We start from the raw sequence: 15,827 nt of genomic DNA, 5'->3' as shown, positions 1-15,827 counted from the left end.
ACCATCTCAGCCAGGTGGACCAGTTAAGTCAGACCATCTCAGCCTGGTGGACCAGTTAAGTCAGACCATCTCAGCCAGGTGGACCAGTTTACCCAGACCATCTCAGCCAGGTGGACCAGTTAAGTCAGACCATCTCAGCCAGGTGGACCAGTTTACCCAGACCATCTCAGCCAGGTGGACCAGTTTACCCAGACCATCTCAGCCAGGTGGACCAGTTTACCCAGACCATCTCAGCCAGGTGGACCAGTTAAGTCAGACCATCTCAGCCAGGTGGACCAGTTTACCCAGACCATCTCAGCCAGGTGGACCAGTTTACCCAGACCATCTCAGCCAGGTGGACCAGTTTACCCAGACCATCTCAGCCAGGTGGACCAGTTAAGTCAGACCATCTCAGCCAGGTGGACCAGTTTACCCAGACCATCTCAGCCAGGTGGACCAGCCGTCTTCAGGTGGTTTTGGGACAATGGATGAGGACAACCTCCACGCTGTGTCACATTTCTACAAATGTTTTCTCTTCTTCAGACGTCTGGAAACCCTGGAGATGGTTGTGGGTGAAAATCCCAGTAAGTGCTCAGATGGAACTTCTGCAGGTTGTCTTCACTGTATCTACATGCTGCCGTCTGATTGGCTGGTTGGATATTGGTGTTAAAAAAGCAGGTGGGCCTAATAAAGTGGCCAGTGAGTGTATGATATCTTCATGTACTGATGGAACACATCTAGTAGCTACAGTACATCTAGTTATGGTTGCATTAGAACAGAATCCGACATGCGTCTACTTCGTTGGTTTTAGACCGGACACGTTCATGTAAACAGCATTATGTAAATGCACCAGTTGGCGTTCCCAGTATGGTTGTATATGTCGCTATGACAACAAAGGCTTTGACTGGTAAACGGTTGATGATATTTCCCTAAATCTCACAAACGAGAAAAATAAACCATGTATTTTTTCATCATCACTTGTTTACTTTTTCCTCGGCGAGAACGTTTTGCTGACGCTGCAACTTACAGCTCAGCTGTTGGCTTTGTTTACAAGGCAGGGCTGCTTTCCACTTCAGACCTCACTGGAAAACAACATGGGCTCCAAAACCACAGAGTCCAAGACAGAAACTTATTTCCATATAAATCAGACCCATTAGATGCAGAGAGGCATACATTTTCCTGGCTGCTAAGCGCTCTATCTGGAGCTCAGCATGCAGCTTTCTGCTGCACGGCTTCACAGCATGACGCATCCTTTAAAGCAAATGAAGATCCCCCCAGCACTACTAAACAACCCCACCTCCAAAGAAGCAACAAATCACACAATTAAATCTGGTTTAACAGCAACGTTACCGGATGGCTGTAATTTCAGTCTAAAGCAACTCGTGTCAGTCTGCAGGTGTTCCACAAAACTGAGATTATATCTTGTTGTTTTTACATAATAAACCACCAGCCCGGGGATGCTAATAGATATGGGACTCCGCATCATCAGAAAAATACTTTTTTTTTCTTTTTTTTTTTAAAATCAAACTTAAGAAAACGAAATTAACCATACTGCAGAGAAAGCGTCCTAACCTTTCTCAACCAATTTCCTGGAGCATGGTGATATTGCTACTAGCTTACCCTCTGAGCTAAGCCAGGAGTTTGGCTCTGAGCTAACAGAGCTATTTTAGAGCTAAACTAGCAGATTAGTTCTCCGATTAATCTGCTATTTTAGCCTCAAAGCTAAGCCAGGAGTTTAGCTCTGAGCTAACAAAGCAGTTTTAGAGCTAAACTAGCAGATTAGTTCTCCGATTAATCTGCTAGTTTAGCCTCAAAGCTAAGCCAGGAGTTTGGCTCTGAGCTAACAGAGCTATTTTAGAGCTAAACTAGCAGATTAGTTCTCCGATTAATCTGCTATCTTAGCCTCAAAGCTAAGCCAGGAGTTTAGCTCTGAGCTAACAGAGCTGTTTGAGTGCTAAGCTAGCAGATTAGTTCTCCGATTAATCTGCTAACTTAGCCTCAAAGCTAAGCCAGGAGTTTAGCTCTGAGCTAACAGAGCTGTTTGAGAGCTAAGGTAGCAGATTAGTTCTCCGATTAATCTGCTACTTTAGCCTCAAAGCTAAACTAGGAGTTTAGCTCTGAGCTAACAGAACTGTTTGAGTGCTAAGCTAGCAGATTAGTTTTCCGATTAATCTGCTAGCTTAGCCTCAAAGCTAAGTGTAACCAAAGGGAAAAATGTAACATCTAACATGTTTTCTCCATGAGAGATTCAAAATTCCCACTCTTCCACTCAGTCCTTGAATGCACTGGTCACATGACAGTTCACCTGGTCTCTCCAGCCAATCAGGGTTCCATACTTATGCTACCTCACTTCCTCTCAGCTCAGTAGTGTGGGAGAGGAGTTGAGGACAGCTGCTTTGAAGGTTGGTTTCAAACAGACATACAATCTATTTAGTAAATCTTGTATAAAGTCAACTATGCATCATTGTAACTTTGTAGAGGCCAACTTGATCTAAGGACTGGGGGGCTGTGCCTGTCATTTGGGCATCTATGATCTTTGGAATTGGTGAGTCTGAGCTTTGTCTGAGCCTATGTAATTTGTTTGTGGTGTTAGCCACCATTAGCATGCTAATGCTAACATGTGATTGTGGACCAGGCCTTTATCCTGTTGTTCATGTTAGCCTGGTGGGTTAAATACTGGCTTTAGCATTAGCTATAGCATTAGCCATCTTGCTTTTTGCTGCTTGTACTGTTTTATTTATGGGTTTGGTTGCAGTGTAAAACCTGAGCATTTCCAAATGTACAGATATTGAACATTTATTTGAAACTTTGATATGAATGTGTACACAGGATTTATTGTTAACAATATGAATTATCAGATATTTAATTGGTCCTGTTCTCCAATGCAGGCCAGGTGCCCTTTAATGGGTGATGTGATGGCGAGCTATTATCCAGGAGCTTGAAGACCCTGAGTCCCTTTCACTGGTTGGGTAGGAGGCTAAAGTAGCCTGTCTCTCTCCCACCTATTCTCCACCCGTTTCACCAGTCCACTTCTCAATCTTTCAACAGTTAATCACGCGTTTCCCATCATTCTAAATTAGAATAACTCTATGGACATTCCACCGGCGCAAACGAACTGTTGAATATCCCCCGAACAGGAAAAAGAACTCAGGACTATGGACTTTGGAAATTATGTTTGATTTATTTTGATTCCTTTTCTGTGAAATGGTTGAGGATTTCATTTGATATTTCTCATTGTAAATATTGTATTATTTTTTGGGTTTTGTGGTAAATGGTTTTAGTTATTGTTTTGTTTTGTTGCAACTACTTTCAAAATACATTACTTCTAAAGCAACCTAATTGTCTTGTGTCACTTACCTTTGCCCTCTAGTAGCTGTATCTAGTCTTCTGATTAATATTTACTAGCCTATTGCAACTTATCAATTATAACAGTAATGCATATTTAAATTCACACTTGCTATATAAGCCAGGAGTTTAGCTCTGAGCTAACAGAGCTGTTTTAGAGCTAAGCTAGCTGGGTAGTTCTCTGAATACCATCAACACTGAAAATGTAGGAATATTTTGATCCCTGTGACTGCAGGAGAATCGCAGATAAAGATAACAGCGAGATAAAATGGAGAAAAAATAATAACATTTAGGTTTTATTGATTAAACATAAAGTAAAATGCACTAACTAGATTAGCTGCTAAGAAGGTAAACAGCAGTAATGTAAAATGTTTCTGCCTTTTCCCTCCCACTATGATTACATTTCATATTTACATGACACTCGTATGAGCTCATTGATTTACTATCAGAACACGTTGCTGCTGCACGTGTTGACATCAGTAAAGAAACAAGATCAGATGTCAGTTTTGGTTGATTGGAAAGATACCAGCAATGATCTCAGTGAAGCCGCTTTTACCCAATAATGTCTTTCTACTGAAGGACCTGATGGTTGCAGCCATCGCTGGGACCTTCAGACCAGCAGAAATACACGCCTGAACCCCCAAAGAGCTAAAACCATCATGCAGAAAACAATTCCTGCCAGTTCCTTCTGCTGGGATGGATCAGCGCCATGTGCAGATGTACGCTGCCACTTGCTACTAACAGGCCGTGATGCGTGTTCGTTGATCTAAGGTTGGATTTCCACTGTTGCAAAGCTGTGAACTGTAATGGGTGTACTCTCCTTTTCACATCAGCACAGATCTGAGCCAGGTTGTGTTTCAGGCTCTGTAACCATCAAGAAAGAGCCTCCTTTGCTTGCATTTGTGTGCTTAACTTTCTGAGCACCGTGGAAAAAGGAGTTAGGATGCATTCCTTCGGGGTAATCTGTCAGCAAAGAAGTGAGCTGCTCCGCTCGCAAAGCTTAGCGTCACGTCTCAGCTGCAGACGACGCACTAGCGAACATACGTGGGTGGCTGATATTAGAAACCAAAGCCTCTCGTTTGTAGCCCTGATATTTACTTATTTAACATTCACCTGCAGCAACGCGCCGTAACCACCATGCCTTCCAAGTCATTTGGAAATAAAGCGGCTGCTTTGGCACAAGCAGGCGTGAGGAATTCACCGGGCATCCTGCAGGCTGAGGGGAAAGTATCCGCCGAAACGTGTCTCACAGCGTCAAACACTCATCGATAGTATGCGTCCCTCACAGTGGACGGTACTACAGTCTGCAATGAAGACATGAAACCTGCAAGCTTTGACTGTAAGCACGCCGTGCAGTTCTGAGCTCTGGGTCAACTTTTCTTTTCGTACAGGTGGAGATAAACATCCTCACTTTGTCATCACGTGGCTGGACTCCTCCTGACTCCACCCTCCTGCAGATTACATCCCCTTAACAAGAGTTTCTTATTACTTCTGCACCACGGGAAGCTGGAGCCAGGAGACACCAGGAGACACCAGACAACCAGGAGATCCAGGAGACCGTTGACTGTATGTAAAGAGATGGGCGGAGCCTCCGTGACGTCACCTGCAGGCTTCTGAAGAGCTGAATTGAAGCTCGGTGGGCGGTTCCTACCATCACCATCTTGGCAGGGGCATGCGTGTCGTCTCGCCCGGAAAATACAAATATGGGCAAAGAGGTGGAGCTGAGGGGGGGGCTGTGAGCGTCATGGTGGATGATTGACATCGAGCGAACTCCGAGCTTTCTGTAGCTAAGAGCTAACCGAGCTAACCCGAAGATAACAGGAGCTAACCAGCTAACGGAGGTAAGCGGGCTAAAGCTAAGTCACGTTGTTAACCGGCTAAAAACCGCGGTTGTTCTATGTTCTTCTGACTTGAAGCGGGAGATCGGGTACCTGTCAATCAAAAAGACACGGCCATAAATATGCAGAATTTTGAGATTAAATCACTTTTAAACGGACGAGTTAGAAAATTCTGGGTAAATTCACTCCCCCCACAGTTGTCATGAAGGTAAACCTGACCTATTAAACCTAAAATGGATTTTTGAATCAGGCTGGAAACGTGTTTATTTCTGCTGTAAACATGTTTATTTCTGCTGTAAACATGTTTATTTCTGCTGTGAAGTTGGTCTTTTTAACATGGGGGTCTATGGGGATTTGCTGTTTTGCAGCCCCTAGTGGATGAAGGGGGAACTGCAGGTTTTGGCTTAACTTTTAAGATGAAACCTGGTTTTGGTTGCTGATTGGTTCTGATTGAGTCTTAAACTTCTAACATATAGAAATAAAATGAAACTGGAGCTGAAAGCAGACCTGAGGTCTGAGGTAACTGGAGAATCTCACCGAACTGGCCTACAAGACGGTGAGGTTTGGAGGCAAAAGTTTGCTTATTATCAGAGCTGCTTCGTTTTTAAAAGGCCAGGTGAGGGAATACAGCGAGAACCTGCAAGATAAGGCTCTGAACTCGCCGATTCCACATCTACCATCCCATCCTTCCGCCTCACAGGTCAACGTTCCCACTCCCACTGTGGAATAAGTCGCTGCAGGGCTTTGAAGCAGAAGCCTGCAGAAACCCCACGATGTGGGATCCGGGGTCAGCTCAGCCCTTATCTGAGACCGGCAGCAGGTGTGAGCAGAGGCTTTGGTCGAGTCCAAGCTGCACAGCCCTCATCCGAGCAGCTAGCGGAAATTAAAGCCTCATGCTCGTCCAGCTGCACATCTTCACCTGTAAACGTCGGAGGAGGAGGACAGAACACGGGGCGTTTAGACGTGAAAGCACCATGTTGATTCCACAGCAGCAGGCCTGAATTCATCCAGCTTTTTCAGCTCTTTGGAGGTGGATTAGTGTGTTCCTGCGAGCCAGAGCTTAAAGAGGCCTTCAGGTTCCTCAGGAAAAATAAAAAAATCTCTCGCTGCTGCTTTGGAAAGAATTATAGATGGATAAATACTTCCTTCGTCCCCAGGGGGAAACGCTGGGTGTTCCTGTAAAACAGTGAGGAATATAGTGATGATGAGGAAAAGAGCTGATTTAAAGGGGTTTGAGGATGATGAGCTGTTTATTCATGCAGCAGTCTGACCGCATGTCAGGCTGCAAACAGGCGGATTAATCATATTTATGTCTGACTCCGCTTTTCATCACAAACTGCTGAAATGTGGACGTTCTTATCACTCCAGGAAACATCAGCTAGTTTGTTCTAACTCAGCCCGGATCGGGACGGATAAACAGATATTTCCTAATGAACTGAACTTAACACAAATATCCACCTGAGATCACTCGCCATCCACCGGTTCTACTTCCTGTTCACCAGCCAATCAGACGGCAGCGTGGAGACACGGGGAAGACGACTCGCTGAAGTTCAAACTGAGCATCAGAACGAGGAAGAAAAAGATTTCAGGTTGTTTCCTGAGAGAAGGTGACCGGTGAGGGTGTCAAGATTTGGTATAAAAGTCTTAAAGAGCCGTCCAGCCTGGAAGCAGATGTTCTCCAGCAGCAGAAGACCACAGCGGGTTCCTCCTGTCAGTAAGAACAGGAAACTGAGGCTACAATTCACACAGACTCACCAGAACTGGACAATAGAAGATGGAGAAACGTTGCTGGTCTGATGAGTCTCCAGTTCAGCTCCACATTCACATGGTAGGATCAGAATCTGCTGGAAACATCATGACAACATGGATCCATCCTGCTTCTGGTCCCACGTTGGTCCCTTAGTAGCAACATGACAAAAACTACAAGACATTTGTGTTAATTTTGGTCTACCAGCCTGCAGAAGCGGAAGCTTTTACTCGGGTCCTTTTGATTGACAGGTACCCGATCTCCCGCTTCAAGTCAGAAGAACGTAGAACAATCGCGGTTTTTAGCCGGTTAACAACGTGACTTAGCTTTAGCCCGCTTACCTCCGTTAGCTGGTTAGCTCTTAGCTACAGGCAGCTCAGAGTTCACTCGATGTCAATCATCCACCATGACGCTCACAGCCCCCCTCTCAGCTCCACCTCTTTGCCCATATTTGTATTTTCCGGGCGAGACGACACGCATGTCCCTGCCAAGATGGTGATGGTAGGAACCGCCCACCGAGCTTCAATTCAGCTCTTCAGAAACCTACGGGTGACGTCACGGAGGCTCCGCCCATCTTTTATATACAGTCTGTTTTCAAAATCCCATAACCGTTCACACGCATTGGTGTTGTGGCTTCTAGGAAAACAAGGTAACTACCCTTTGTGGGGAATTATAAGGAATAAAAAGTACAGATATTTATGTTTGAAATATAATGGAGTCAAAGTAAAAAGTCGTCGTCCTCGGCTTGTCTTCGCTTCCCGTCTTTTCCTGCCGTTAAACGTTTTAATCTGTCAGTCTTCCAGCAGGACGTTTGGTCCCCCCCCCCCAGTCAGCGCCTAACCCCCCCTCAGGACACGTTGGATTGCAAACAGGAACAGTTTTCATCTTCATAGCTAGCTTCTTGAAGCGACGTGGGCGGAGGAGCAGAATTCCAGATCGGTCCGAGCAGCAACAGCTGGAACAGCTGGGAATGTCGGCGTTCGCAGAGACACATCCGGGTCGGGGGAACCGCTGGTTAAAGTGGCGAGATCCGTCTCGTGTGGCATTTTAAGTCCTGAACAGACAGAAACTCCTGGGAAAAACAACCCGTTCTGTTTACACTCAGGTTGATGAGAAATGACTCATTTTGTTTCTGTTTATTTACTCTTCAGTCTGTAACTTGGTCCGTTGGCTCGGATGTAGGACTCTCCCAGTGGTCGGGGAGACCCGATGGTTTCCAGGGTTTCTGTGGAGACACATTTTATTCCCCAGCTTTCCTCTGCATCATGCTGCAGACCTGCCTTTCCGAGGAACGCTTGTCCTAACCGGCTCCCATCACAATGTTGTGTCATTTCCTTCCATCATATCGCATCAAACTGCCTGTTTGTGCTTTTCTGCAGCTCATTGACTGAGAAACCAGCCTGTGTGTCACTTCCAGGCTCTCCAGGTTTGTTCTTTCCCTCACACCTCTGAAAGCTCCTTCAATGATCCCAGAATTCTGACTTTTTCACTGAATAACGGAAAATAAATCTGCAGAAATTTGTCAAAATATTCTGCTAAAGAAACAACGAAGCCAGAACAACGGTAGAAAGAGCAGAAACTGGTGGCGGGGCCTCTATGAAGCTCTTATTCTAGCTTTATTTATTAATCATGAATTTTTTTAAGTGATAAATTCAGTCATTGTTTTAAAAAGGAATAAAAAGAAGTTTGGACTGCAGGATTATTCCTTTTTCACCGAGCATGGCGTCTTTTCAGATGGTGGTGTGAAAGAACCTCTCTGTCAGGACTACGTCTATGTCTCCATGTCTACAGACAAGTCTCCCCTCATGATTTATAAAAACGTTATTATTCCCAAAGTTAAAGCCACTTGCTGTGAACGCGTTTCTTCCTGCTGTGAACGCGTTTCTTCCTGCTGTGAACGCGTTTCTTCCTGCTGTGAACGCGTTTCTTCCTGCTGTGAACGCGTTTCTTCCTGCTGTGAACGCGTTTCTTCCTGCTGTGAACGCGTTTCTTCCTGCTGTGAACGCGTTTCTTCCTGCTGTGAACGCGTTTCTTCCTGCTGTGAACGCGTTTCTTCCTGCTGTGAACGCGTTTCTTCCTGCTGTGAACGCGTTTCTTCCTGCTGTGAACGCGTTTCTTCCTGCTGTGAACGCGTTTCTTCCTGCTGTGAACGCGTTTCTTCCTGCTGTGAACGCGTTTCTTCCTGCTGTGAACGCGTTTCTTTCTGCTGTGAACGCGTTTCTTTCTGCTGTGAACGCGTTTCTTCCTGCCGTGAACGCGTTTCTTCCTGCTGTGAACGCGTTTCTTCCTGCTGTGAACGCGTTTCTTCCTGCTGTGAACGCGTTTCTTCCTGCCGTGAACGCGTTTCTTTCTGCTGTGAACGCGTTTCTTCCTGCTGTGAACGCGTTTCTTCTGCTGTGAACGCGTTTCTTCCTGCTGTGAACGCGTTTCTTCCTGCCTGTGAACGCGTTTCTTCCTGCTGTGAACGCGTTTCTTCCTGCTGTGAACGCGTTTCTTCCTGCTGTGAACGCGTTTCTTCCTGCTGTGAACGCGTTTCTTCCTGCTGTGAACGCGTTTCTTCCTGCTGTGAACGCGTTTCTTCCTGCTGTGAACGCGTTTCTTCCTGCTGTGAACGCGTTTCTTCCTGCTGTGAACGCGTTTCTTCCTGCTGTGAACGCGTTTCTTCCTGCTGTGAACGCGTTTCTTCTGCTGTGAACGCGTTTCTTCCTGCTGTGAACGCGTTTCTTCCCTGCTGTGAACGCGTTTCTTCCTGCTGTGAACGCGTTTCTTCCTGCTGTGAACGCGTTTCTTCCTGCTGTGAACGCGTTTCTTCATGCTGTGAACGCGTTTCTTCCTGCTGTGAACGCGTTTCTTCCTGCTGTGAACGCGTTTCTTCCTGCTGTGAACGCGTTTCTTCCTGCTGTGAACGCGTTTCTTCCTGCTGTGAACGCGTTTCTTCCTGCTGTGAACGCGTTTCTTCCTGCTGTGAACGCGTTTCTTTCTGCTGTGAACGCGTTTCTTCCTGCTGTGAACGCGTTTCTTCCTGCTGTGAACGCGTTTCTTCCTGCTGTGAACGCGTTTCTTTCTGCTGTGAACGCGTTTCTTCCTGCCGTGAACGCGTTTCTTCCTGCTGTGAACGCGTTTCTTCCTGCTGTGAACGCGTTTCTTCCTGCCGTGAACGCGTTTCTTCATGCTGTGAACGCGTTTCTTTCTGCTGTGAACGCGTTTCTTCCTGCCGTGAACGCGTTTCTTCCTGCTGTGAACGCGTTTCTTCCTGCTGTGAACGCGTTTCTTCCTGCTGTGAACGCGTTTCTTCCTGCTGTGAACGCGTTTCTTCCTGCTGTGAACGCGTTTCTTCCTGCTGTGAACGCGTTTCTTCCTGCTGTGAACGCGTTTCTTCCTGCTGTGAACGCGTTTCTTTCTGCTGTGAACGCGTTTCTTCCTGCTGTGAACGCGTTTCTTCCTGCTGTGAACGCGTTTCTTCCTGCTGTGAACGCGTTTCTTCCTGCTGTGAACGCGTTTCTTCCTGCTGTGAACGCGTTTCTTTCTGCTGTGAACGCGTTTCTTTCTGCTGTGAACGCGTTTCTTCCTGCTGTGAACGCGTTTCTTTCTGCTGTGAACGCGTTTCTTCCTGCTGTGAACGCGTTTCTTCCTGCTGTGAACGCGTTTCTTCCTGCTGTGAACGCGTTTCTTCCTGCTGTGAACGCGTTTCTTCATGCTGTGAACGCGTTTCTTCCTGCTGTGAACGCGTTTCTTCCTGCTGTGAACGCGTTTCTTCCTGCTGTGAACGCGTTTCTTCCTGCTGTGAACGCGTTTCTTCCTGCTGTGAACGCGTTTCTTCCTGCTGTGAACGCGTTTCTTCCTGCTGTGAACGCGTTTCTTCCTGCTGTGAACGCGTTTCTTCCTGCTGTGAACGCGTTTCTTCCTGCCGTGAACGCGTTTCTTTCTGCCGTGAACGCGTTTCTTCCTGCCGTGAACGCGTTTCTTCCTGCCGTGAACGCGTTTCTTCCTGCCGTGAACGCGTTTCTTCCTGCCGTGAACGCGTTTCTTCCTGCTGTGAACGCGTTTCTTCCTGCCGTGAACGCGTTTCTTTCTGCTGTGAACGCGTTTCTTCCTGCTGTGAACGCGTTTCTTCCTGCTGTGAACGCGTTTCTTCCTGCCGTGAACGCGTTTCTTCCTGCTGTGAAGTGGTTTTTTTTAACATGGGAGTCTATGGGGATTTGCTGTTTTACAGCCTCTAGTGGATGAAGGAGGAACTGCAGTTTTATACATTCGTCATCGGCTTCACTTTTATTCACCGGAGGTTGCCGCTTGGTTTCAGGACGAGGATTAAAGATCCGACAACCAATGTTGCAGCTGAGCCTTTCTATACGTTAAATAGTGTCAACGCAGCTCGTCCTCAGACACGCGGAGCGACACCTGACCCGACTGTTTCTTTCCCTCTACAGGAGTACCCGGCTACAGGGGAGATAGCGCTGTCGTCCAACGACCTCCACTTGGTGCTACAGGTGCAACGTAATCAGTAAGTGTTCCTTCTTCACCATTTCCAAGGAGCTGCTCTGTGGTCTGGGATCTGAGGGGATGCCGTTTCAGACGGAGGATGTTTATTAAGTCTCTCTACCTCAGACAGTGGAGCCAGGCTTACTGATGCTGAAAGACAACGCTCCGTCACACACCTTGTGTTATGATGATGGATGTACCTGCTGTTACAACCAACATCGTTTGGAGGCGTTCATGTGTTCCTGAAAGTAGATAAAAACTCAGTTCCTGCTGGTTTGTGATGGAAAACCGTCTGCAGGGTGGGAAAGTCAAGCGGGGGAATGTGCAGGGCAGCCTTACGGAGATCATGCAGGACAAGGCGCGGGGCCGGCAGAGGTTATGATGTTCCGCTGATCTCAGCGGGGGAGCCTCGACTGCTGCGTGTTCATCCGCATCATACATGTACGTGCCGAGACTCCCCAAGTCGCTACCGTGCTTCTAAAGGCTGGAGGAGGAGGAGGAACGTCTGCACAGCTCCTCTCTCTTTAGCATGTGGCTTCATTTCAAAGCTTTTGCATAATTATCTGTTCAGATGCGCATGTGAGGAGAGCCTGGCAGTGTGAGAGGAAACACGCCATGAGGGACCTGTCAGACATGGTGGACCAGCAGACCCTGTTATGTTGTCTAATGGGACATTTAGCTAGAAAGTCATGTCTCACTCCTCCTCTGTTAAGCTCTGTTTCACTTCTCCATCTGTAGAGTCTGAACCGTCATGCTTCACATGTTTTTTTCACATGCAACTAATATGTGGAGCATATGTGAATTTAGTGTTTTGGAACATTTTCATGGTAATCACATGTAAAACCATGCAGGCATGATGGATTATACATGTGTATTTGTAGAAAGAGTTTCACATGTAATTATGTTGGTTTGACGTGTGAATGTGTTGGTTTGACGTGTGAATGTGTTGGTTTGACGTGTGAATGTGTTGGTTTGACGTGTGAATGTGTTGGTTTCACGTGCGAATGTGTTGGTTTCACGTGCGAATGTGTTGGTTTCACGTGCGAATGTGTTGGTTTCACGTGCGAATGTGTTGGTTTCACGTGCGAATGTGTTGGTTTCACGTGCGAATGTGTTGGTTTCACGTGCGAATGTGTTGGTTTGACGTGCGAATGTGTTGGTTTGACGTGCGAATGTGTTGGTTTGACGTGTGAATGTGTTGGTTTGACGTGTGAATGTGTTGGTTTCACGTGCGAATGTGTTGGTTTGACGTGTGAATGTGTTGGTTTGACGTGTGAATGTGTTGGTTTGACGTGCGAATGTGTTGGTTTGACGTGTGAATGTGTTGGTTTGACGTGTGAATGTGTTGGTTTGACGTGTGAATGTGTTGGTTTGACGTGTGAATGTGTTGGTTTGACGTGCGAATGTGTTGGTTTCACGTGCGAATGTGTTGGTTTCACGTGCGAATGTGTTGGTTTGACGTGTGAATGTGTTGGTTTCACGTGTGAATGTGTTGGTTTGACGTGCGAATGTGTTGGTTTGACGTGCGAATGTGTTGGTTTGACGTGCGAATGTGTTGGTTTGACGTGCGAATGTGTTGGTTTGACGTGCGAATGTGTTGGTTTGACGTGCGAATGTGTTGGTTTGACGTGCGAATGTGTTGGTTTGACGTGCGAATGTGTTGGTTTGACGTGCGAATGTGTTGGTTTGACGTGCGAATGTGTTGGTTTGACGTGCGAATGTGTTGGTTTCACGTGCGAATGTGTTGGTTTCACGTGCGAATGTGTTGGTTTGACGTGCGAATGTGTTGGTTTGACGTGCGAATGTGTTGGTTTGACGTGCGAATGTGTTGGTTTGACGTGCGAATGTGTTGGTTTGACGTGCGAATGTGTTGGTTTCACGTGCGAATGTGTTGGTTTCACGTGCGAATGTGTTGGTTTGACGTGCGAATGTGTTGGTTTGACGTGCGAATGTGTTGGTTTGACGAGCGAATGTGTTGGTTTGACGTGCGAATGTGTTGGTTTGACGTGCGAATGTGTTGGTTTGACGTGCGAATGTGTTGGTTTGACGTGCGAATGTGTTGGTTTGACGTGCGAATGTGTTGGTTTGACGTGCGAATGTGTTGGTTTGACGTGCGAATGTGTTGGTTTGACGTGCGAATGTGTTGGTTTGACGTGCGAATGTGTTGGTTTGACGTGCGAATGTGTTGGTTTGACGAGCGAATGTGTTGGTTTGACGTGCGAATGTGTTGGTTTGACGTGCGAATGTGTTGGTTTGACGTGCGAATGTGTTGGTTTGACGTGCGAATGTGTTGGTTTGACGTGCGAATGTGTTGGTTTCACGTGCGAATGTGTTGGTTTCACGTGCGAATGTGTTGGTTTCACGTGCGAATGTGTTGGTTTCACGTGCGAATGTGTTGGTTTGACGTGCGAATGTGTTGGTTTGACGTGCGAATGTGTTGGTTTGACGTGCGAATGTGTTGGTTTGACGTGCGAATGTGTTGGTTTGACGTGCGAATGTGTTGGTTTGACGTGCGAATGTGTTGGTTTGACGTGCGAATGTGTTGGTTTGACGTGCGAATGTGTTGGTTTGACGTGCGAATGTGTTGGTTTGACGTGCGAATGTGTTGGTTTGACGTGCGAATGTGTTGGTTTGACGTGCGAATGTGTTGGTTTGACGTGCGAATGTGTTGGTGGATGACGCGGCTCTCTGCTTCTCTCCAACATTACGATGAAAACACCTTCCGAGCTCTAGAACACGTAAACTCTAAGGATGTTAATCTAAACAGATTAATTCCTAAAGAGCGCCGTGTTGCCTGGTCTACCGTCTGCTTCAGTGTGTTGTGAAAACACACACACACACACACACACAGCCGTTGTGTGAAGCGCTTTGAGGTGGGGATGAGGAGGTCGCTGAGACTCTGAGAAGTGGGAACGTGTCACATCAGAGGGGCGAGCGAGTTGAAAAGGCTTGGTGGAGTGGCGCATTAAGGAGCATCTCAGTGGAAACTGGGGTTGCCTGGAAACCGACGGATCAGCCGGTAAGAGGAAGTGACACGGACAGCGGATGAACCACACGGGCGGGGATGAATGACGTTGAGACAACGGCGTGGTGACGGACATGTTGGATTCACTCTGAGTCGGGCTGGACAGCCAGCAGCTTCCTGCCTGTATGGTTATCTTCAGCCAGCAGCGGAGTCCAGAAGCTCTCCAGTCTGAAAGTAGGTCAGAGAACCAGAGCGAACTGGGAATGTTACTGGAAAGGTTTGTTCTCCACTGGGACAGGGACGGAGCGTAGCCAGGAGGCTGTAGCATGTCTGAAGATCCTCTTCACTTTACGCTGTCGCTGGATCAAAACTGGGTCTTAGTCCCCCATCAGGTTTGTCGCAATAAGTCCATTATTCACACGACAAGAAAAACAACAAGTTTGCTTAGTTTTCATTTGTCTTTCTTTTCTCAATGTAATGTAACAAGAAAAAAAGTACCATGACCAACAGGCTGTCTTTTCCCGACAGTCCACCGTCACGGCGGTGTCTAACCGACAGGTTAAACACCAACAGGACAACATGGCGTGCACTCAGACAGCGTGGTCGCTGAAGCCATGCTGGCCTTTAATAATGCGACATATTGAAACATTTCACAGCCAGTATGAATCACCTGGATGAACATTCATGTTACAAACAGCATTTCCACAACTTTACAATGACATGAAAAATGGCATTTTACCATTCTACCTCTGGTCCAGTCCAGACATGTCCCCTTATATGAGCTTTACTGTAGATTGTATAACTGCTGCCTGGACCCTGAGACCAGATGTTCCAGGTAACCATGTGGCCAAAACTCCAGGAGAAATCCTGATCTATTTCAGCAGACTGGATGAGTCTAGTCTGCACATCCAGCTAAATGTTAGGGAGACATTTAAGTATGTTGATCTTTGAAAGCGTGTACCTGCATTATTACGGCATTATTGTTCTTTTAGTTGAAATTGGTCTCAAAATGACAACAATAATCGCTCAGCGCGATATTATCGTTTATCGCAATACAGACAATAATCGCATGACAGAATTTATTACCGTGACAGGCCTACTCACGTCCTCATCAGGACTTATGTGAAACATAACACATTATTCCTGAAGTTCAGTTTCATGTTTGTATGTTGTCATGACAACGACCTCCAGCAGATTCCCACAGATCTCCGTCACTGCTGATCTATGTGTGTTATTTCTACAAACTTCTGGTTGCTCTTTATGCAGCTTTATCTATTCATACATTCATTTTACATCATTTAGCCTCAGAATCTGACAGCTGAGGAAGAAACATCACGTCTCCATGGAAACAGCACGTCTCCATGGAATCATGTAGACGACATGTCTACGGTAAAACCACGGTGGGGGGGGTTATAGAAGAACCAGTCTGCGGTTCTAGAGGATTCAAAATGTGCTTTCAGAACAACGCTACACC

General features: G+C 46.6%; 1 protein-coding gene across 1 annotated transcript in view; it reads left to right on the top strand.

Moving 5' to 3' along the window:
• adam19a (ADAM metallopeptidase domain 19a) overlaps positions 1–15,827 on the top strand; it is a 301,810-nt gene that overhangs the window by 163,391 nt on the left and 122,592 nt on the right. Inside the window, exon 3 of the mRNA XM_079258226.1 lies at positions 11,337–11,410. Coding sequence (XP_079114352.1) covers positions 11,337–11,410 — 74 coding nt within the window. The remainder of the gene's footprint in view (positions 1–11,336; positions 11,411–15,827) is intronic.

The sequence above is a fragment of the Telmatherina bonti genome (genome assembly GCF_933228915.1).
Source record: "Telmatherina bonti genome assembly, chromosome: 18".
In the NCBI taxonomy this organism is placed as follows: domain Eukaryota; kingdom Metazoa; phylum Chordata; class Actinopteri; order Atheriniformes; family Telmatherinidae; genus Telmatherina; species Telmatherina bonti.
The sequence above is the reverse complement of the archived record's forward strand: the minus strand, read 5'-3'. Positions and strand labels throughout refer to the sequence as shown.